The 21,442-nt window shown below is 50.8% G+C and overlaps 12 protein-coding genes across 12 annotated transcripts; 6 read left to right on the top strand and 6 right to left on the bottom strand.

Moving 5' to 3' along the window:
* QC764_0001270 (uncharacterized protein) lies at positions 1–2,241 on the top strand. Its single transcript, XM_062939701.1, has 2 exons — positions 1–726; positions 781–2,241. The coding sequence occupies exons 1-2, from the start codon at positions 174–176 to the stop codon at positions 999–1,001; spliced, it is 774 nt and encodes a 257-aa protein (XP_062804153.1). The 5' UTR covers positions 1–173; the 3' UTR covers positions 1,002–2,241.
* An 818-nt stretch (positions 2,242–3,059) lies between these two features.
* Positions 3,060–3,911, bottom strand: QC764_100058 (uncharacterized protein; the record flags this gene model as incomplete). The annotated part of the gene is made up of 1 exon (XM_062941219.1): positions 3,060–3,911. The coding sequence occupies one exon, from the start codon at positions 3,909–3,911 to the stop codon at positions 3,060–3,062; it is 852 nt and encodes a 283-aa protein (XP_062804152.1).
* A 359-nt stretch (positions 3,912–4,270) lies between these two features.
* On the top strand, positions 4,271–5,994 carry QC764_0001250 (uncharacterized protein; the record flags this gene model as incomplete). Its single annotated transcript, XM_062939700.1, has 3 exons — positions 4,271–4,277; positions 5,167–5,854; positions 5,922–5,994. 2 exons carry the CDS (start codon positions 4,271–4,273, stop codon positions 5,697–5,699), a joined length of 540 nt encoding a protein of 179 aa, XP_062804151.1. The 3' UTR covers positions 5,700–5,854; positions 5,922–5,994.
* A 290-nt stretch (positions 5,995–6,284) lies between these two features.
* On the bottom strand, positions 6,285–7,611 carry QC764_0001240 (uncharacterized protein; the record flags this gene model as incomplete). The annotated part of the gene is made up of 4 exons (XM_062939699.1): positions 6,285–6,881; positions 6,949–7,353; positions 7,421–7,501; positions 7,595–7,611. The coding sequence occupies 4 exons, from the start codon at positions 7,609–7,611 to the stop codon at positions 6,407–6,409; spliced, it is 978 nt and encodes a 325-aa protein (XP_062804150.1). The 3' UTR covers positions 6,285–6,406.
* Positions 7,612–8,037: 426 nt separating this feature from the next.
* Positions 8,038–9,498, bottom strand: QC764_100070 (uncharacterized protein; the record flags this gene model as incomplete). Its single annotated transcript, XM_062941220.1, has 2 exons — positions 8,581–9,498; positions 8,038–8,526 (listed from the first exon to the last, which is right to left on the bottom strand). Exons 1-2 carry the CDS (start codon positions 8,818–8,820, stop codon positions 8,038–8,040), a joined length of 729 nt encoding a protein of 242 aa, XP_062804149.1. The 5' UTR covers positions 8,821–9,498.
* A 938-nt stretch (positions 9,499–10,436) lies between these two features.
* On the bottom strand, positions 10,437–11,226 carry QC764_0001220 (uncharacterized protein; the record flags this gene model as incomplete). The annotated part of the gene is made up of 2 exons (XM_062939698.1): positions 10,437–10,743; positions 11,120–11,226. The coding sequence occupies 2 exons, from the start codon at positions 11,224–11,226 to the stop codon at positions 10,524–10,526; spliced, it is 327 nt and encodes a 108-aa protein (XP_062804148.1). The 3' UTR covers positions 10,437–10,523.
* A 694-nt stretch (positions 11,227–11,920) lies between these two features.
* Positions 11,921–12,355, bottom strand: QC764_0001210 (uncharacterized protein; the record flags this gene model as incomplete). The annotated part of the gene is made up of 2 exons (XM_062939697.1): positions 11,921–12,272; positions 12,342–12,355. The coding sequence occupies 2 exons, from the start codon at positions 12,353–12,355 to the stop codon at positions 11,921–11,923; spliced, it is 366 nt and encodes a 121-aa protein (XP_062804147.1).
* Positions 12,356–12,888: 533 nt separating this feature from the next.
* Positions 12,889–14,277, bottom strand: QC764_0001200 (uncharacterized protein; the record flags this gene model as incomplete). Its single annotated transcript, XM_062939696.1, is given in 5 exon segments — positions 12,889–12,913; positions 12,979–13,115; positions 13,134–13,671; positions 13,909–14,118; positions 14,270–14,277. The coding sequence occupies 5 exon segments, from the start codon at positions 14,275–14,277 to the stop codon at positions 12,889–12,891; spliced, it is 918 nt and encodes a 305-aa protein (XP_062804146.1).
* Positions 14,278–14,798: 521 nt separating this feature from the next.
* Positions 14,799–16,150, top strand: QC764_100080 (uncharacterized protein). Its single transcript, XM_062941221.1, has 2 exons — positions 14,799–15,629; positions 15,687–16,150. The coding sequence occupies exons 1-2, from the start codon at positions 15,034–15,036 to the stop codon at positions 15,967–15,969; spliced, it is 879 nt and encodes a 292-aa protein (XP_062804145.1). The 5' UTR covers positions 14,799–15,033; the 3' UTR covers positions 15,970–16,150.
* Positions 16,151–16,334: 184 nt separating this feature from the next.
* On the top strand, positions 16,335–17,638 carry QC764_100085 (uncharacterized protein; the record flags this gene model as incomplete). The annotated part of the gene is made up of 3 exons (XM_062941222.1): positions 16,335–16,498; positions 16,581–17,156; positions 17,224–17,638. Exons 1-3 carry the CDS (start codon positions 16,470–16,472, stop codon positions 17,636–17,638), a joined length of 1,020 nt encoding a protein of 339 aa, XP_062804144.1. The 5' UTR covers positions 16,335–16,469.
* Positions 17,639–18,226: 588 nt separating this feature from the next.
* QC764_100090 (uncharacterized protein) lies at positions 18,227–19,264 on the top strand (the record flags this gene model as incomplete). The annotated part of the gene is made up of 1 exon (XM_062941223.1): positions 18,227–19,264. The coding sequence occupies one exon, from the start codon at positions 18,227–18,229 to the stop codon at positions 19,262–19,264; it is 1,038 nt and encodes a 345-aa protein (XP_062804143.1).
* A 302-nt stretch (positions 19,265–19,566) lies between these two features.
* On the top strand, positions 19,567–20,082 carry QC764_0001160 (uncharacterized protein; the record flags this gene model as incomplete). Its single annotated transcript, XM_062939694.1, has 2 exons — positions 19,567–19,794; positions 19,859–20,082. 2 exons carry the CDS (start codon positions 19,567–19,569, stop codon positions 20,021–20,023), a joined length of 393 nt encoding a protein of 130 aa, XP_062804142.1. The 3' UTR covers positions 20,024–20,082.
* Between the last annotated feature and the right edge of the window lie 1,360 nt (positions 20,083–21,442).

The raw sequence follows: 21,442 nt of genomic DNA, 5'->3' as shown, positions 1-21,442 counted from the left end.
AGACAACTGACACATCTCCAAACGACAAAGCTTATTTTTGGTCTTTTGCAGTGAGTAGGGCCACTGTTCAAGCGTATCTTGCGTGCCCGGGACTTCCTGTGGTTTTTATTTTATTTTTCACTTACATTGTATACATCTCAAAACGGAGAGACTACAACAAAACTTGCCGCAAAATGAAGCGAGACCAGTGTCTGCAGCTTTGCCTTCAGCAGGTCACCAACTCCCCGCTTTCGTACCGCCACGGATCCATCGTCGCAAAGGGTGGAAAGATCCTGGGCCAGGGCTACAACGATTATCGCCATGGCTTTAACGGCGACACTCTCAAGACAGGAACGCTTCGTAAGGCCGCATCTCCTCACACTACCCCCAACAGGCCTACATTGGGGTTCATGCCCTTCGAAATAGGCGGAGATAGTACGGGTAACCGGTGCATCAGCATGCATTCTGAGATGATGACTATACACTCCGCCCTGATGGCCACAAGAACGGCAGCCGCTGATAACATGTCCAACGTTCAATGCGGCTTCATGCGCTGGAGCCATGTTCAAAACACCGTAGCCCAGGAGAAGAACAAGACCAAGCCATCATGCAAGAAGTCCAAGAGTGAATTGACGAAGAAGAAGCGTGGAAAGCAGCACATTCCCAACGATCTCGGCAAGAAAGCAGATAACAGAGACCCAAAGAAGGACAGGTTGAGTTGTAGGCCGGAGTTCTGTCGACTTGAAGGTATGCTGTCTAGTTGCAGTATGATTGGAGGTTATTAATCAAGTACTCGTTCAGAACAGTCACACTTTCCGACCCAGGAATGCCCGATTCCACGCCAAAACAACGTATGCCAGCGAACAAAACACCCCAAGCTCATCGGCGCCGATGTCTATGTCGTCAGGTTAGCCCACCACGGCACTGGCACCGATCATATCAAGGCTGAGGAAGTCGACGACTCCAGACTGTTAGACATGCCACCGCCAGTCCACGTTGATGCACCCTCCTCATCACCATGATGCCTTCACGACGAGTTGACAATAGCCCCCTATCCTTCCCTGTTCCCATTACCAACATCGCTGAAATCTCTCCCGTAATGCGAGCCACCAACTCCCGTCCATGCTACCGTTGTATCAACTACATGCGCAGTGTCGGCATCAGGCGTGTGTTCTGGACAAAACAAGGAAGATGGGAGGGTGCCAAGGTGCGGGACTCGGTACCTGTTCTGAATGGGTGCGGCGCCTCAGGGTCATATCAAGAGGAGGTATTTGTTACAAAACACGGGATCTTGATGCGAACGAGGCTCATGGGTGTCTGACATTGCCGTGGGCTAGAAAGCATAGAGTAGCTAGGGTCAGGGAAGGAAATAAGCGTATGAGGGAGCTACTTCAGACAACCAACATAAAGTCTTTCAATGGTTTTGATGACATTTCCATAGCTCCAACAAGCAATCGGCTAGACCGGGAAGAGTTTGTGACTGAAAGGTATGACTACCTCTATCCATCATGACTGTCACATTTTATCATCCGAACATCGAGGTTACCCATAAAGACTGTCCCAAGAAAGGAGCATATATACCAGAGCAACAGTTACCTTCATCATCATCTAGTCCCCAGTATCTCAAGCCCCACCCGAGTCCGAAGAACTTTTTTTTTGCAGTTTTTTCCTTAGCTCCATATCACCAAACCTCATCAAACTGTATGGTGAACACGAGTCAATATGCCTCGACCTCTATCTCCAGACGAGTATCAGTTTATAAGATTTGACGAATGGTCTCTTTCCTACGACAACGCTGGCAACAAATTCGACATGCCGGATCAATACTTTGTCCCCGTTGCAGCCCCGTACAGTGGCCAGCCTATCGTCTCTCCTGTCGGTGGGGGCTACACGCTGCTTTCTACCAAGGATGTAGACGAAGAGGTCAATCCTTATATCAGCAATCCTCTTGTTACCTACTGGTCAGAAGAGACAGTCGAAGAGTTCGTCAACCGCTGTCGACCGTCAAAGCAAGCCGCCACAAATTTTAACTGGTATATCATCCGCAACCCGCATGCTACTCAACTTCCAGGACGCGGAGGTGATAGGCCTTCTTGTTTGAAGGAGGGGCTCGAGATCGTTGCCAGTGCGGAAAAGGCCATTGAGGCGGTCGTGGCTAAGAAAGGGCGGGATCAGGCGGAGCCCCTGATCAAAAGGCTTTCGACAGATTTGATCGACTTGGCGAGGAGGCATGAAGTCACTCGTGGCCATGCATGTCCACACTCCTTTTTTTTTGCTTTGATGTGCAAGTAAGCTAACAGAGGCAAATAGTTGTTCTTCGCTGTTGGTGCCAAGCGGGTGGATGAGGTCTAGTCAGCCGTCTGCCGTGAGACACTCAACAACAACCTCGGAGACGAGTCCCGCGTGGAATGCAAACCAGGCTCGCGTGAAAGAGCTGGACACTGGCTCATCCAGGTGTCCAACAGGAACTTTGACGACAGTAGCGAGGTGAGGAGGATGATGATATGTCTGAGGGGGATACTGGGGGTGGGGGACAAGACGCAACTGACGTACGTGCCGCATGTCTTTGACATCTTGGGGGCGAATAAATGGAATGCGCGTGTGGTCAAGTATGTGGAGAGCTCGGAGTTTGGGCCACGGGTCGTCATGTCATGAAGAGGGTCATTTTGATATTCACAATTCAAGCACGTCAATCCCCAATTGGCTATGGTCACAATGAAACTGCATGAGGGTGAGTGAATGATCCTGGCCTGGTAGTGAACACATGCTCTGTGATATTTCCAGTTCTGTAAAAGCTGTAAAGCTCAAAGGAGGCTAAAGCATCTGCCTCAACCAGTGCCTGCTCCTAACTCCCTTTGTCCTCAATGCTTGCCCCAAATCCCTCCCGATGCTTGCTAGATCACATTTGTGCTCGCTGTGCTTGCTCCCGGTGTCTTGTTGCGCTCCTCCGGGTTTGCACTCGAATCAGCGGGCACAGCATCGTTTCCAAGCGCATGAGCAAAGTACCTTTGGAAGGATACAACCGTTAGCACACAATTTCAGCACAGGTATATTTCTTTTCCAACTCACTCACAATATCATCAGTAGTCCTCACGGCGACGCTTCTTGGCCACATCTTCGGGCATGCCAAAGATCCGTGGGTGAGCGAACCCATTGACAACGTGATCTGTACCGGCAGCTCCAGTCTGGTCCTGGGTCATGAGGGGGAATGGCAAGGGGCCGCTGACGTGCCTGGCCTGGGAGCGCATGGGAGCGATTCCGGCGAGTACGTTGCCGAAAGCAGTATTCTGATTCTGCTGGCCAGAAGCGGGGGCCATCTGGGTCCCATTCCAGAAGTCGAAGGTAGGCGTGGTGGCGAAGCCTTGAGGTTGCTGCGTGTGAATGGAAGGCTGTTGCAGAGGCTCGGCAGCAAAGTTCATGGGCGCGCGCTGCTGCTGGGCGAACTGCTGCTGGGCGAACTGCTGCTGGGCGAACTGCTGCTGGGCGTATTGCTGCTGGCGAGCGCGTAGCTGGGATGCCTGTCGAACCTTTTGCTGCTGGGTGGCTTGTTGCTGCTGAGTGAGTTGAGGCTGGCCGTTACCATTGCCCTGCACCGTATCAATCCGGCCTGGCTCCTGAACCGTTTTCAGCATCTTGTCAAGGCTTCCGTGAACCTTGCCAATTGTTGCATTGAGCGTCCAAAGATTGTCGGTGGTCTTTTCCATGGTGGCACTCATCTTGTCCATATTGGCGGTCATGGTGACCATACTGCTGCTCAAGGTGGCGATTTGGCTGCTCATTATCTCCATATAACCGCTGAGCCTCTCCACAGAGGCTGTCAGATCCCTCAGGGAGGCAGCAGCAGTAGGTGGTGCTCCATGATTGGCATTGTTAGACGGGGGGGGAATAACTGGGAGATTGTTGGGGTTTTGTGCGCCTTCCTCTTGCTTCATATTGTCGGTTGAGATGGATCTGAGGATAATCTGAGATTCGGACGAGAGTTGAGAGAGTGCGGTTGTCAGGGAAAGAAGAGTCTCAGAAACAGGACAGAAAGGAGTATTTATAGTAATTGAAAGTTGGGACGAGAGAGTCGGCGATCAACCGCAACGATGGAGCAAAAATTTGCACTGCCTCAGATACAGTTGCTCCCCTGGCTTCAGTGAATACTAATTTACACGCTCTACCATGGTAGTTACCTGAGACCGTACAAACTAGAAGTCGGCGACATATTTTAATCAAGATCTTTTATCTGATGCTTGGGCACTTTCATGAACGGAATCAAGATCTAGAATGTCTAGAGTTCTGGAGAAACATGCTAGGTATTCTTTTCTAGCTTCCTATGATTTTAATACACTACTAGGAATAACTTGAACCGTATACACTCTTCACTGTATACTCAGTTATTTCCTATGACCCTTCCATAAAATGCTCATGTGGTTGATGGATTAGCATATCAAGCAAGATCACCTGCAGCAAATGCATTGAGGGCCTCTCTAAGGTCAAAGACTTTCAACATTCTAGCATACTGAACAGAGTCCTGTGGCTAGATGATGGTGAGCAAGGAGACATGATGTGTTCGGTGATTTGCCCTCGTTCTTGTTCTTCTGCGGCCCTCAGGTAGTGAAAGCCAGTGCATGGGGATAGACGTGAGCATTAGATTGAACAGAACTTTGGGAAATTGTTTGTCTTCTTTGACAGCTGCAGCCTGGTCAATAGAACTGGGGACATGAGAGCGGCAGACGTGAGGTCATTGTGGCATAGTCGTCTGGACGATTCACCAAAGAGGAGCATGGCTAAGGAGACAATCGCATATATTGCAGGCTTCCTACCTCGACTCATCGCCGGGCGCTGAATTTGCCTCTGGAGGGATGCCGAGTCAGGCGGAGCAGCTCCGGCCATTCCTGTCTCCTGACAACGGCCCCACCTAGCCCTGAGCGGGGCCGAGAATTGACCACTGCCGGCCTCCGGCTGGCCGGCAACTACGGGTCTCAGGGCTTGCAGCTTGGGTGACATCACACTCGCAGCCTGCAGAATCTGCTTGCTTTAATCTTTTCTCTCTCTCTCTCTTCTGTCTTCCTCTCCCCACTCCCCAACTTCACCAGATTCGAAAAAGGTGACAGCTGCTCGCCCAGCAGGGTGTGTCCCATTCCACAACCGAACACTCTTCCCCAATATCGCCTTCGAGATTCATTCTAACTCCCTTTCTAGTCACCCCGCCGCAAGGCGGTCGGTCGACCTCTCTCCGCAAACTCTCCCCTCTTCACAACCCAGCGACACCAACCGTTGAGCCTGCTCACGCTCTTTTGGCTTGGAGCTCACCCCTGCCCGGGATTCTCTGTCCTCCAAAAGGACAACATCGCCTACCTGGCGAACATGCCGGACCGGCAATTGCCAAATTCAACATTCCGCCTTTCTCTGAGTGCTGGGCGCACTTGTACAACTTGTGCCCTCGCCCTGGCGTCTCCGTCGATGTGTTGGAGCGGTACATCGCTCTCATCCGTGAGGAGACAGTTCGCTATGTCAACACACTCCCCGCGTCTGTGCAGGCTTCCATCAAGGATCGCGCCAAGGGGGACAGTCTTTACTTTGGGTACATGCGGCATGAGATTCAGCTTCCGCAGGGCAAGGAGCTCGCCGCTATGACTCTTCAGGAGGTGTCTTGGGAGGTGGCGATCAACCAGATGCAGGCTTACGGATTTCACGCCCGGTTATGTTGCAAGGATCTTCTTCGACCTTTCTAATATTCACTAACAGAAAGCAGCGGCGTCAAGCTAAGTACCGGGAGCAGTTCTGCGTTCGAGAACTGTCAGCCAAGAAGGAGAGGGAAGGTGGCTATCAATCAAATGCAAGGGTGTCAAGCTTGTGGCTTGTGGAAGTCGCCTGGATGGCTGGCATGGTAAGAAGATATCTTGATATGCTTTCCTGTTGATGATGCACTTTGCTGACTCTCTTTGCGAAAACAGTACTTCTTGGTCACGGCGTCCAGGTTATCATGGAGTGGTGAATGGAGGGAGAGTTGGAAAATGGCGGACCGCCGTACAAGAACTATTCATTGTAATATATCACTTGGTGGATTGATGAACGGCTTTTCTCATTGCGCCTTGATATCGCCATTCAATGTGACTATCGTTGGTGACCCATGCTATTACTCTGAGCCCATGGGCCCAGTGTGGCTTTAGGGAGGGAGGCCTGACAGTCTTGATGAACTTGCGGGACGCGAAGGCAGGGCGGCATCAGTTCAAATAACAACAGGCTTCCCCTATAATCCATGACTTGGGGTGTTATCATGAGTAAGTCTAGCGGACAATTCACGCAACATGCATTATGGCCAACTCAGGTTTCTTTACTTAACAAAGCTAGCTGCCGACATACCCTATCTTGGGGAATATTGACCATTTCACCACGTGCTTTGTCCCCCTCTTTTGGCAAAGACCTTTCTCACTGGAAGCTATCTAGGTACTGAGTATAATGCTTCAACCCTCTTTAGCTCTTCCAGGTCCCTCTTCCAAGCACGGGTCTCTACACGAATCTTGATCAGCTCGTTAATGAGCCCCCTCTGGCCCATCCCTTCCAGAAAAGGCAGACCAGTCTCCCCCTCAAACATCTTCCCATGCCGGAAACTCTCCAGACAACTATTCATTGACTGCTCATCCATCTGCCGATACCTGCTCGTCGTCTCCAGTTTCAGTCTGTTCAGCCTGAGGGTTTCCTGCCATAAAGACGGCACGAGGTCTTGCACCTCAAATCTGGGCTGCAGCCACTGAGGGTCTATCGATGCCAAATCCTTCGAAGCTTCCATGGCTGTTCTGACCTCGTCGCCGTCAAGCTTGTGGTGATTTTCGTAGTGCTGCCTGAGGGTGGAATCGTTGCGGAAGGTCTTTGGGCAGATCCAACACGAACTGCCTGGCTTTGGTGTGTGCTGACTGTGAGACTGTCCGTTAATAGGGGGGTTTCACACAGCGGTGCTATTGGGAAAGGTATTGCACTTACTTTGTGATGTGGGTTTGCAATGACTTTTCCGAACCTATGAGTGTGGTGCAGTTGGCCCGGGGACACTTGGTCCGTTGGCTTCCAGGCTGAAAAGACTCCTCATCACCATCGGCTTCGCCAGCAGCTTGGATAGCTGGAGCCTGGGTGGTGGAAGCTGAGGCCGCGGGGGGGTTGACTGGCTCGGGAGCGCTTTCGACTGGTTCGGGGGCGGTGCCGACCTGTTCGTGAGCGGTGTTGACTGGTTTGGAAGCGATTTCAACAGAGGATTCCAAGGCTGGGTCTACCGGCAGAGGGTTCGAGACTACTAGTGGCGCGTCGACATTGAAACCATGGTGGTCCATCGTTCTTCGCACTACTTCGAGATACTCGGCGAAATACTCATCAGACCCAGGTTGGGGGACCAGCCTGAAAGGCATCCGTGAGACACTGCCACTACTGATCATGGCTTTTGGCCTGGAAGGATTCCACTTACTGACCGGATACCTCTCTTTGCGCACGCCAGTCGTCCATCACGAACTTGGCTCGATGTAGATACTCCATTGTTGACAATGACCTGACACAAAGCATTGATGAGTGTCAGCCATCTCTCAACTAGTGCGGTAGAACTTGGGAGGTTGGAAGGTTTCGTGAGGAGAGAGCTGCTCACCAATTTTGCCTTTGCATCGTGTCGGCTTCTTTTCGATGATCACTGAAAATCGGAGATGAGGTAAGAAAGGGGAGTGTAGATTTCAACACCGCTCGCTGGCCGAGTGAGAGTGGTCGGAAATGCAGAAAAATTCAAAGATGGTTGAGTCGGGTTTAGTGTGTAGCTGTGTGAAGAAGAGACAGACGAGAAGCCAAACTGAGCAGCGAGATCAAGTTACCACATTCCTGTGGAGCAAACACACCCGCTTTGTGAGTCAACAATATCACCCAGTCGAACTATGACATCGCATCTTCACACACAATGCAAACACACTTCCTTCATAGACACAGCTCCGGTTTAAATCCAATCGCATAATGTCATTCAATCATAAAGCTGCTAACCCTAACGCCACACAAATGCAATGCTATATACCAATCCATCACACATCATTCCCACCCCCTGATCTAGCTGGCATTGATCCTGGAGATCAGGAACTTGGGTGCCTCATCAGCAGCCTCATCAGCATAGGTGCCATGGGCAGGCAGAACAATGAGCGAGCCGTTGCAAACCAAGTCGCCGCTCTCGCAGTACACCCTGAGACGGTCGGCAGGGTAGTTGGGGATCTTGCCGTTGTTCTGCTTGTTCTTGGTCCAGCCGTAGAGGACAACACCCTTGATCTGCTCGCGGATGGCGGCGCTGCTCTGGGAGATGGCGGCACCGGCGAGGGCGGCACCCTGGCTGTAGCCACCGGCGACGATCTTGGCCTGGGGGCAGAGCGAGTTGGCGCGGATGAGGAGGCTCTTCATCTCGTTAATGGCGGCGGTGGTGGTGCCCTCGGGGAGGAGGTTGTCGAGGAGGCCGGCGGAGTAAGCACCGCCAACACCTTGGACCCAGACGTTGGCCTCGCCAAAGGCAGCGTCGAGAGCGACACCAGTTGGGCTGCCGAGAGATCCCTTTTGGCTCCGTTAGCTATGGTTCATTTCGCAAACAGACAGGACAAAACTCACAAGGTTACCACCCTCGGTGGAACCGCGGGCGTAGATGAAGATGACCTTGGGGCACGGGCCGCCATCGAGCAGTTCGTTGGCAGTCGCACCAGCACCCGACTTCCAGCCACGAGCCTCAAGGGTCTCCATGGTCTGGCGGTGAGACTCGACAAGCTCCCGGGTGCGAATCTCCTCGAGAGGGCTCGGGAGAGCCGCGACGAGAGTGCCGGTGAGGGCGGCGACGGTAGCGAGGAAACGCATGTTGATGGATTTGTCGAGAGACTTTGAACGAGGAGCTGAGAGCTGACCAAAGAGGAGACTGAGTACTCAAGTGAATGAGACTCGAAAAAGGGCTGGTGATGGCTGGAGTTGAAGATCTGGAGCTGAGAGGTGCTTGGTGAGTTCAGGCAGGACGAGGAGGACAGTATCTCGACATCTTTATATCTCTGGGTTCCCCTCCCTGCCCGACACCATCGTGGTTCTCGCGGTCCGTATCCTCCGTAGTAAGACGGTGAGAAGACAGTTACAACAGTGCCAAGACCGATGGCGTCTTCCCCACGCCGTCAGGGTCCATGGGAGACAGGCATTCCCCGCATTCGCGATGCAACGCTTAGCGTCGAGCTTGGGCAGCTTGTGGCTTGCAGGGTTGCATCTTGAGGCGTTTGTTTGGGTCATTTGAACTGCCAGTAGCGGACGTTGATCCCAAATTGTACCAGAAGCCCGCCGCCGCTGTGCTGGCGGGCCGACGTATCCCAACACAAGTTCAAAAAAACCTGAAGTGTGCCAAATCAAGAACCAGCCGCATGCAAGAGCCAGGCCGTGGACGGAAGGTCCTGTGACTTTTGATGCGGCGTCAAGTCCCGTTGGTCCGGACGAACCTGGTACACCTTCCTGGACCGTCCTGGAACACCGGCCACCGCAGTCCTCCCTCCCCGACCCCGCATCTTGACAGTTGACACTGCCGGCATCGAGTATTAGTACCTATCTTCATGTTGAGAATGCCATTGGGCAGCAAGAAAAGAGTCGCAGCCATCTTGCAACGGCGCTCGGATAGCGTAGATGTGATGGGGGGTGTCCTCTTGCAGAAATCGCCGTACTGCAGGGCCGAGCACTAAATCACAGCATGTGAAAGTTGGAGAATTTGGAGGAGTCAGCAATTGAGAGTTAGCTGTCTGAGTCTTGACACAACTTGGCGACAAAAACCATGAATGTCTTGAGCAACGCGGACATCCGTCACAGATTTCCAAGCAAAATCCCAACAAAATGTTTTTGATGGCGGATAACTCCATCCAACTCCATATAGATAACCACCCAGACCCATTTTGAAGTGTACATTCACTCGGCACACAGTTCCCATTTGGGACTTTTACAACAAGTAAGCGGCCCCTGACCCTGGTCTCCCCAGTTCAACACCAAAAAGCTTGGCTCTCGCTGGATCTTGGGTGGGCCGAAAAGCCCTCATGGTATCTTGGCGAGCGGTACCGCAACGCGGCAGAAGCGGTTCGCTTCCCATTCTGCCTATGCTACCTTGGCCATTAACGGGATGTGTATGTATACCTGTCAACAAGATGAGGGTTTGCGAAAATAAGCTCGCAGCGTCAATGCGATCTGTGGCACGGCGGTTCCTTTTATGAACCTTATTTCGACTTCGCTCGCTACCATATATGGAGGATAGCAAGGCGGGTAAAGGTTTTCAGCTTCATGAGCCAGTATGTTGATGGGCTCAACAAAATCACAGGAGGGCAAAGCAAGACTTGTAAGAAAGCCATACTTGATCCGTCTTCCACAATTGATGGGAACCTCTATACGTATATCAAACACTCTTGCCAACACCAGCCCAGTCCCCCAGCTGCCCAGCCAGAGACTTGATTCGAACCCTGCCACCTTCCAAAACCGCCCAAAAACGACAACAAGCCCAACCTGTCTAACGCCAAAGAATGCAAACCGCCGAGTCAAAAGTCCTCTCATCCAACGGGCCCCACAAGATCCAACCCCCTGACATTGTAGAACCGCTCCACCTCGCTGCGGAATTCCCTCAAGTGCTTGTGTGCCCACTCTCCCTCCGTCTTCCTCAACTCCCTCATGACTTGGACAGCCTTGAACATGCCACGCATGTGTTCAGCCAAGAGAGCATTTCTCCGCACCCCGATGCCCCTGCGTGCGATATAGTCTTCCATGTACGACCTAACAAGAGTGCGACACATTGGTCAAGCTACCTGAAAAGAATGGGAGGTGGATGGAACTACTCGCCATGCTGTTTTCGCATCCCCCTGATCAAGTGCCAAACATCCAGGACGATAAATGCAAGAGATGTAAAGCGGGTGCCTCGCCATCTGTCCCGAAGCTTGCCACAAGCTCATTGTCTTGTGAAAGTGTCGAGTGGCACGTTCGTACTTGTGTTCCTTGCGATCAATAGTACCAAGTGCGAAATGTATACTGTTGAGAGAGTTGGTAAAATGCAAAAGATAAATGGCGTGGGAGGTGCTCGACTTACTGTGCAACCAAAACGCCGTCGTGCGGTGTGCGAGCGGCGATTTGCTACATCGGCTGCTGTATCCACATTCTGGCGTCGTCGAGCAGAATGTCGTCTTCTTCCTCAGCATCATCTGGATTCGCGAGTGTGCTCTTGCCCTGTATGGCCGACTCACCCTGGCATTTCCTGTGCATGTGTGAGAACGTGTCTGGTTCTGTGCAACAATAACCTCCCAATGCTAAGAATCGTCCTGTCCAAGGTCCATGGAAGTTGTTAATTCATCAGCGGACGGCCCGTCCTCTGGCCCCTCTGCTGTCGATGAAAAGGGATAACCCTCTGTGATTAAAGGTTGAGGTGTCTCGACCTTCTCGGCCCACGTCATGATGTCCTCGTCGGTGAGTGTCATCTCTGTCTCAAGTCTCCGGCACTCTTGTACCCAATCCGGTAGGTTTCCATCGCCGCTTGGAACCAATCCAACGTATTATCCATATCCCGCTGCGTGACGCAGATAGACCAGTAAATCAATGTCCGCGAGCGCAATTGCTTTATGGTACAGGTCGTCTGTCCACTCACCCTCGGCCTTGGAGTAGTCATGAAAGTGATTGAGATGAGATGCGCAAAGGGGATACACCGCATCCGGTTCACCAAGAGCGAGTTTCGCATAGCCGGCGTAAGACATCGTTTTGACCTCTGAAGGTTGTCCAGGAACCGTCTATTGCCAAGATTGTCATCGTGTACCTGCCTGATTATTGGCAGGAAAGCATCGGCGTCCCAGTCTACCGTACTATATGCTCCAATCTTGAAGACATATCTATTTGCCAAGACAATTGACGACTGATTAGCTTTGTCATGTACAACAGGATAAGTAAGATAGATAGTGACGGAAGCTCACTGTTCGACGAGGGTTATCAACCGATACAAATCTTCCATCGTGACGACATTCATATCCTTGTTGTTGGAATACTCTCTCGTCAATAACCAACGCAGGGTCAGGGCATGCTCTAGATATCTTGCACAGCCATCCTGATGGTCTGGGTACAGACGCCTGTCCCTAGGACATTCGGGAAAGGCGATAGAGAGCAAAATCGTTGTATTTCTTAACGCGGTGTGCTTTCCCGATGTTGTTAGTAAGCCCTTGAGGATATTTTGGGTAATTATATTGTTGATATAAAAGTATTGTAGATCCTTATCGCTATCTATCAGCGTGCAGGCGACAAGGTTCTCTAACGATGCCAGCAGACTGTCGGTAGAGCCGGTGTTAGTAACTCGTCCATAAAGATATCTGAGATGTCTGCATAGCGTTTCTTACCATTTCTCGTCCATTTAAATGTTGAGCAATGGATGACGTTCCATGGGACAGACGGGGTCAACCAGCTCCTGGGGTATGCAGGTCGGTTCTATCACCGACATGATCCCTAGGATTGTGCGGCACTGTGGACTCAAGGACTCAAACGCCAACCCCAAAACTGTTTCTGACAAACTTTCAGAAAAGGAGCAAGGAAGCGAGGAGTGTTACAAACGGCTCTCGATGTCGGACATGTCGAAAACGCCCCGGCCGAGCATACCGACAAGCTTTGGGATATGGCTGCAGTCAGCCGACAGTTTGCTGCAAACAAAATCAACCAGTGCTGTAATTCTTTCATCACTCAGCCGGTCAAAATTGCTTTTATTGCGATTCTGTTCCAACAGAGCTCGAAAGGCGGCTGCGTAGGAGACTGCGCTCAAATCAACGTGGAGAATGATGTCAGTATATGCGAAGCAGGTTAAAGGGGAGTCTTGATGTGATGATGATTTGTCCATAACCGCCGCATCTGTTGGGAAGAGATTGGTACTCCAGTCTACCGCTGTCCGCATCATCATATACCATTAGCCAGCGGCACTCTAACATATCACGTTTTGCCTCAATATTAGCAACTAGCCATCAACGAAAGAGAGGTCTTACTTACCCGTATTTGATAACCAGGTTCAAGAACAAGCGGCCGTTGGTTTTGAAGTCTCCCGGCTTTGCGCCGGGAAGACAGAGATGAACCGCCATAGTGCCGAAGGTTTGAGAGCGAACATCGGCTACGTTACCCTCTGGGATCTAGAATATTGCATCCACCTCTTTTTGGGCACGAAGCATGTCGGCATACTGAAGGGTCATCATGCTCTTCCCACTGGCAGTGGCATAATTTGTGATTGTTAGGGCACGAAGGTGTTCTGCGCCGGTTTTTTTGTGTGTGTCAGGCTTTCTGAAGTGTTGCTCCAGCGTTTCCATGGCGCTGGGAATCTCAAACATGTACCTAGGTCTGGTGGATGGCAAAACGAAACAGGGGAGTTTTGCATCTGTGTCTGACAGCGCGACAGAGGTCTGTGGTCTGTCTCGGAAAGGTGTGAGGTTATTCGATAAGCATCTTGTGGGTACGACTTGTTGGTTTGTTGACAGGGAGTGTCTCAGAGCCGTCAACTGAAGAGGAACGTCCATCAGATGCGCAACATGCCAGCATTTCTTGGCCGAAATTGGCAGTACTCTTACTTGTAGGTGGAAAGCGTTCTTTGGACTGATTGGGAGGATTCCGGCCCGATATATGTCAGGGACCTCTCTGAGAAAGCTGACGACATTGATGACACATTGAAGGTATGACCTTCGCATCTCTGGGCTGATCAGGTGACATCTCCTGACATTTTTACGACAGGCTTCAAGTGTGTCGAAAAATATATGGAGTGCTGGGAGAATAGTAGCTACCGCAAGAGAGTTGTGGCGTATGATCTACAATTTTTATTAGCGACCAGTCTAGGTGCTTGGGTGTTTAACAGTATAGCATAGGGGCGAGCGTACATGTAGCACTAGTTTTGCCAGATTCTCGACGAGAGAAAGATCGACTCCTGGCTCTCACTGCTCGAGGTGAAGCGCAGACTCGGTCCACTGCAGCAAAATTCCAGTCGAATCCTCTTCTGACAGTGATGAACCCTGGGTGTTACTTGGAACTGCACGGTCTGCCGTACGCTCCCAATCAAGTCCCCGGATGAGTTGAATGTCGCCAGGGGTTAGGCATTGCTCCAAGAGACCCTTTGCCAATGTCCACCGCGCTAGTACGAGGTCATCGCTGTTAGGAAAGGTCAGCAAAGATGCTCTGCCAGTATGAGTGGGGCGGGGTTCCTCCTGACGTCTGCAGTAACTCCATACTGGTGACAAAATGTTGACTGTAAGGTAGGTAGGTAGGTACCTGCGATGTATACAGCTGGGAAGTCGATTACCAAGGCATGCTGATTGGCTATCTTATATAGACGCTGGGTGCCAAATGGCTTCCCGCCCTGCGTAGCGTGGATGGCATTGTTGGAAGCGCTGGCTTGCGTGACTACCGAAACAGCGTCGAGTTATGGACTGAGATGACAAAGCTTTGATCAGCTGCACGACCATCATGTCGGGGTGGTTGATCTGATGAAAAGAAGGCGCAAGGGCCTGTTTGCAGTTGACAAGTCGTCCTGTGTGGGGTTACTGACCCCCTCCTGTCAGCCACATGGCGCCAGTGTGGTAAAGTTGTGGAAAGAGCGGAAACTATTCCCTGAAAACCAGAAGCAACCTTAAATTTTGAATTGTCCCTGTCAGTCACGTTTGCATCCAAACTTCGCAAAATCAGCAAGCCGGAATTTGCCGCCAAACATCAACCTCCCGGCTGGCCAATCCTGCACCTCATGAGACCACGCCTGGTCACGTGCAAAATCTGTAATAAAGTCATGGCCACTTTTCCCGAGTCGCGGTGAACTTCGATATCCACCAGCAAGAGGTAATTGGACAGCTGGTGCTGGGGATAATACTAATAACAGCCAGCAGCCCTTGCAGACATAATTAACAAGGCCGTTTCTCTCGCGTTCGGGTTTTTTTGTCGTACTCGTATTCGTATCTGACAATCTCCTACACGACGGCTTCTGAGGATATATAGGCTTCGCGAAGACTTCGCTCGGAATGTCTCCTGGATACGTGGAGTATCACAAACCATAGCCCTTTGAATCTTTTGACAATGGCCCCCTTCAAAGTCGTCGTTCACCCACTCACGTCCGAGCCCACTGACAGCTCCCACAGTCCCAGCCTTACCGCGTATGAATCCGAGCCTTTCTCATCTCCCAACGCCCTAGTCTTCATCCATGGCCTGACAGCTGGGCCCCACACAACAGATCTTACACATCTGCGGGCCGCTCTCCCTTCTGAGTACTCCATCTGGGAGCTGCGTATGCGAAGCTCCTACTCTGGATGGGGGTATTCTTCCCTTGACAACGACGTCCAGGACCTCACACGACTCGTCCGCTACCTGCGTGAGGACCTCAAGAATAAAAGGATCGTTCTGATGGGCGCTAGCACTGGATGTCAGGGTGCCCTCGAGTACAACAACCATTCTAGTCAGCCTCCGCGTGTTGATGGGTACATCTTGACATCTCCTGTCTCGGACAGAGAGGCTGCCAACGCCCTCTGGTCGTCCGAGGCACTGGCTGAGAGCTTGGCTGTGGCGAAAGAGTTGATAGACCAAGGAAAGGAGTGTACTACCATGCCAAAGGAGCATGTTCCTTTTTTTGCAACGCCAGTCACGGCGGCGAGATGGTGGAGCTTTGCTGCCACTGGGTAAGTTTATTTATTCCTTTCTGTATCATTTGGTGTAAGATGCTGATCAAGTTACAGTGGCGCCGAAGACTACTTCGCTTCAGACATTTCAGATGAGGTCCTCGCAGACAAATTTGGCAGGGTGGATAAGCCATTGTTGATCTTGCCTGCTGAGAAGGATGAGATGATCCCGGCATCGGTCGACAAGCAGCGGTTGTTGGAGAGGTGGAGTACAGCGGCCCCTAAGGGGATGGTAAGTGAGCTCTCGGGGTTCATTCCTGATGCTGATCATGTTGTATCCTCTTCTGAAGCCCAAAAGTGGCTTGCCGAGAGGGTTGCCAAGTTTCTGTCCAGCATCTGATTATGCTGTCATTTTAGATATTGGCAAAGACAAAGGTGGCTATGCGTTTGTTTGTTGATAAACAATGTGTTTTCAGATGGCGTGTCGTTTTGTTGTGCGTTTGCAACTGTGCTGTGAATTAGTAGCCCTCGGTGTTGATATACTGGTTGACACCAAACTTTGCCCACCCCGAGGCTAGGATGGCCGCCGGCAATGTCTTCTTTCACAGCCGGCGATATCAAGTCACCTTAAATCCTTCGCTGAATTTCTTTCATCCTGTTCAACAGTTTGACATTCTCTTTGTCTAGTCCAATCTGCCTGCGCCCTGTCCGTCAACCTTTCACTCTTGTATCACGACTTATCAAGCTACCAGTGTTGGAGAGTTTAAAAGCAGTCCCTCTTTGTGCTTGAGGCGTCGGCCGGTCATCATTGAAGGCTGCTTTCTTAGGTACCTACCCGGCTACACTTCGAAGCCTCGAATCCTCTCAGAGTTGTCATACTCTGACAACCTGCCACCAAGGATGAATCCAGGTGGAGATGAGAATTACAAGTATGTATCAGCAGACCTTGACGGCTACATTAGTTGCAGTATGACTGGAGCTCGAGACCTATACTGATGTTTTGCGATTTAGCTATGCTCCTCACCATGATCCTGACTGTGATCCCGACTACGACCTCTTCTACAACATGTATCCTTTCGTTCTTGTTGACCCCTGCGACGCCTTGGGAGTCGCGCCCGCGAACGCTGAGCCAATCGACCACACGCCCGCTGACTTGTTGTTTTACCGACACTTCCCGATTGAAGGCCTTGTCCCACTTCTTCAAGATGAGACCCACCTCCTGAGTTCGCAAGCGGGTCAAGTCCAGGAGAAACCACACCATTCGGACCAACGACAATACCTGGGACTTGATATTCATTACCAGCAAGCTCTGCTGAAGGGTGAGCAACTGGAACAAGACCCGCCCTATTCACAATATGTGGGTCAGCAAACTGTTGGCCAGGAGAAAAGGCTGCGCTTGTCACCACTTCCTGACGATCAACAACCACCGCTTCCCGACGATCAACAGCCAGTTCCCAAAGATCAAAACGCACCTCACACAACAAAGAACCAAGAAACAGTAACCATGGCCAATAACAAAGCCAAAGTCACTTGCGAAGGGTGTGGCAAGGCCCTTGGGGCTAGGAGCATGTACAATCATAAGAAAATGTAAAGTGGTTTCTTTTAGATACCTAGGTACCCGGTACGGATGGACTAACGCCTGTTGGACATGTAGCTGCCGCAAGCTCAACTCCGAGGACGAGCTCGACCTGCCCAAGTGCACTCTCCCAGTTCTCGGCGGCGGCCCGGAAAAGACCTGCAACACCCTGCACCGCAGCAAGACAGCCCTCCGCGATCACCAGCAAACAAGGCATCACTATTTTGCCCCCGGCGAGGCCAGCTATGACAAGCGCATCAGCATCGATTCCAGCTACCTGACAAGACTCTCCAAGACTGTCTTGATGACTCGGGTGCGCTTGGAGGGCGAGCAGCTGCGCGAGCATGTGGACGAGCTCACGAACGACAAGGTCATTGAGAACATTGACAAACGGGTCAGAGCTGGGATGGAACTTACCAAGGAGGAGTTGGCCGAGCGGTTGATTTTGATTCGGGACGAGAGAAGAGCTCTTGATCTGGAAATTCTCACTTAAGGCCAGACAAGGAGGATGGAGCGGTGGCCGGATTGATATGGATGTGGGGATATATTGGTCACAGACAGGAAGCTTGATATTGAGCAGCACCATAGACGTATAGGAAGCGTATGTACGGACGGTACATGGTTGGGGGGCTTGGGAGGATGGTACAGCATCAGCTCTTGGTCAAATACAGTATTGTGCGGGATCTGAGTTCGCGGTAACATTTTCCAGTGCTTTCTGATATGTGGCGTTGCATTGAATGTGATACAAGTGATACAAGTGGTCGGAATGCGAGGGTCCAGACCCGCCGCCTTAGAGGGCTGAGGAACAATTCCGATAACACGCTGATGAGACGAAGGTGCCTTCCCATTCAATTCGGTGGAAGGTTGAGTCCTTCCCGCCATGCACATGTGATTGTGACTTGTGACTTACATGAAAGTCAAAAAAGAAACGTATAAAGGAGGCAGCTGCGCCCTTGCACTGATGGGGCGGGATTCAGTTCACCCTCTCCCCTCGCCCGCATCCAGGTCTTCCAGACCCAAGGTCTCTCCACGGCCCCCCCAAATTTGAACCAATACCTATTTCCAAACCTATCACCCCAAAATGCCCCTCAAAGGCTACGGCATCTGGAAAGGCACCCCCACCAAGTGGGATGGGACCGCTAAGCCCGGTCACGGCCACATCACCTTCTCAGACACCACCCCCACCCGCCTAGACGCGGCAGTCAACATCGAAAGCAAGTCTTCCGACTCCCGTCTCGTTTACTGGGTCATCCGCGACCTCCAGCCAGTCTCAGCAACCTTTACCCACTCCCTCCAGGCCCTCCCACGGGGTTTCCACCCCCAGAAGGGCACACTCGAAACCGGCAGCCTGGGCCTTGACTTCCTCCGCCTGAACCTCTTCCGCCCCCAGGATGGCATTCTTCTCTCACACAACACGCCAGGGACGAGCCACAACATCCTCGACTATCTCAACCCAATCCTGAACCAAGCTGTCGTACAAAAGGCGGACATTTACCTGTTTGGCGAGCCGTACAATGACAAGACCGGGATTCATGATATCCACATGAATCAAGGGAACTCGAGACAGTGGAAGAAGGACAATGGAATTTTTCAAGACGGCGGAATCATCCTGGCCTTTCCCGATGGTCATTGGGAGGGCATATTTCTTGCGTTTGCCGTGCAGACGTACAAGACTGATGAGCAGGGCATGCCGGTTGGCGACACGTTTGCCAAGTTGCTGGGTGGAGGGAAGCAGCCTGGTGAGGGTGATGAGGAAGAGCCGGAGCCGATTGTAGGAGATGGGATCAAGATTGAGGCTGCGTTGGTCAATCCTCATGGACCGGACCAGCAGCCTACCAGGGGAGATGGGGAGACGGTGTACTTGCTTAATCGTTCTGTGACGACGGTGGACTTGGAGGGTTGGAGGATTGAGAATGGGTCGGGGCAGAGTCATGTCTTGAAAGGAGTGTCTTTAGCAGTGCAGAGCAAGAAGGGAGTTGCTGTGCCCGGGGTGGCGTTGGGTAACAAGGGAGGGGTCATTTCTTTGAAGGACAACGGCGGAAAACTGGTGCACCAGGTCAAGTACTCGAGAGATCAGGCTCAGAGGGAGGGAGCGCTGGTGTATTTCTTGCAGAAGTGATCAGAGCTTGAGAAGTTTGGGTGTCGACTGTCCTTGCAGACATACCCCTAGGTTTATCTTCCGGGTTAGCCTCCGCATGCTCTGTTCGCGGTCAACTTGTAAAAATTCTTCCCATCGCATGGCACCTCATTGTGGCCGTGCCCTGGTAAGCACCGTGGGGCTCTGCACTCGAAGTGTCAGTTGTTGGTGTCATTGATGGTGCCACTCGGTAAATGGTACGTGTCGGTGTCATTCGAGGGTGGGAGATGGCCTAAGAGGACATTAAATGGAATACTGGTTCATGGCATCAGATTGGGTCTGCCATGGAGGCATCAAATTTTCAGTCTATAAGAATAAGGCTTTTTAGCTGCCATAGATATGTCCAGGTCCCCAACACCGCAAAGATTACCGTTCCTGCCATAGCTCAAGGGTGCCCATTAATTGTCCTCCAGCAACAATTGCGTCAGTACGGCCTGATCAGCGATCAATTTATAACCAAATTCGCCTATGAAGAGTACCAGACTCCAACTGCCCTCGGCCAGTCTCTGATGGTATGTAGTATCAATCATTACTTCTGACCGTGTATATTAATAGTAAGATACCTAATGGTTACAGGTGGTGCCACGTGCGTCAGCCGTTGTGCCTGGCCAGACTAATGCAGAGCCAGTCGCAATCCATGCCAACCATCACAACATGGTTAAATACACATCAAGGGAAGACAGCGGATACAAGACCGTATCAAGACACCTCAAGGACATGGCAAATGACGCTATCAAGTAGATTCCGCAGCGCTGGGAGGCAGAGAAAAGATCTAACGAGGGTAGGCAGTCTTAGACCGCTGTTTCCTGTCTATCATGAATATTAACTCATAATTAGCATATTTAAATGCCTCCAATAATGTCATATTCACCATCGGTTGTAGTCTGTCTCGAGTTGCCCAAGTAACGGATTTCGTCGGAAGGGGAGAGGAACTGGTTCAACTACACAACATACTTAGCAAAGGCCTCGAACGGTGGTTTGACAATCCAGGGAACAGCAATTGGCTCATCATCTATGACGATCATGACAACCACATGTTGGAGAGTGAGTTGGACGGAGATGAAGAAGCCGCTTCTGTAGGTTATAATATACGCCCATTCTTCCCGGATGTTTACTATAGAACTATCCTCATCACAACACGAGCATTAAGGGTCGATCTCGGTTCCCACGTACCACTAAAGAAGTTAAAAGCCATCGATTATAGTCTAGAGATTCTATCCCATACCTCGCAACGACAAGAGCTACATAGAGGTAAATAAAAATCAGATGAGGGTTCAAGAAAGCCAACTAACTATTATTTATAGACGCTACTACTACCGAATTTACGTAAGAGCTAGACGGGCTGCCACTTACCCTTTCGACTACTAAGGCTTATCTCCATAACATACGTATAATATATACCGAATATCCTCAGTTATATAAGAAGTCATAGCGACGTCTGCATATCACCAGGCAATCGCTACTCTCGTACGACCGGCCCTCTACTCGACATAGAATATCTTATATACCTAAATTAAGCGGTAAAATACAGTATTTATAGTACTGTTATAAATATAGGCCTATTTTGACCACAAGGATCTGTGGTTAGAGCTGCTTTAAGAAGGCTGACCACGAGGACTAGCCTGGTTTTAGGAAATAATATACGATAGAATTAAATTGAATAAAGCAATACGTATCTTATGTATTTATACCCTGACTCAGCCGAATATATCGCTAATAAAATATATAGAATTGCGTAGGTATGGTATATATAGTTATATATACGCCTGGACGAGACACGTGTTAAACGAGATAAAAAGTTATCATTTAGCATAGCTCGTAATAATATACGTCAACTTAAAGATACTAAAGGATACTAAACAGAAGTACTATACACTATAATGGCGGCTTCTAGGGTATATAGCATTTTGTTTAACAACGATCTTAAACGGAACACTAGTTATTAAAGGAGAAAAGTGGACTTTAAATGGACTAGGCGACCTGTTTAAAAATATAGCCCTATTTTAAGAGGCAGAGGCCATATATAAGCGCGCACTGTAGGGCGAAGAGAAGGCACTTGGGCCAGACCCCCCATCAATACTTGATATGATTAACAATCTAGGCCTTGTTTATTGGAATCAAGGCGGCTTAAGAAGGCAGACGCTATATATGAGCATGCAC

Source organism: Podospora pseudoanserina, chromosome 1 (genome assembly GCF_035222485.1).
Source record: "Podospora pseudoanserina strain CBS 124.78 chromosome 1, whole genome shotgun sequence".
In the NCBI taxonomy this organism is placed as follows: Eukaryota; Fungi; Ascomycota; class Sordariomycetes; order Sordariales; family Podosporaceae; genus Podospora; species Podospora pseudoanserina.
The sequence above is the reverse complement of the archived record's forward strand: the minus strand, read 5'-3'. Positions and strand labels throughout refer to the sequence as shown.

What these genes read in the sequence shown, in the direction of transcription:
- QC764_0001270 (XM_062939701.1), top strand. Translation starts at nt 174, where the DNA reads ATGAAGCGAGACCAGTGTCTGCAGCTTTGCCTTCAGCAGGTCACCAAC. An exon ending in GGAGTTCTGTCGACTTGAAG is followed by an intron (nt 727 to 780) that starts GTATGCTGTCTA and finishes GTACTCGTTCAG; the next exon opens with AACAGTCACACTTTCCGACC.
- QC764_100080 (XM_062941221.1), top strand. Translation starts at nt 15,034, where the DNA reads ATGGCCCCCTTCAAAGTCGTCGTTCACCCACTCACGTCCGAGCCCACT. An exon ending in TGGAGCTTTGCTGCCACTGG is followed by an intron (nt 15,630 to 15,686) that starts GTAAGTTTATTT and finishes ATCAAGTTACAG; the next exon opens with TGGCGCCGAAGACTACTTCG.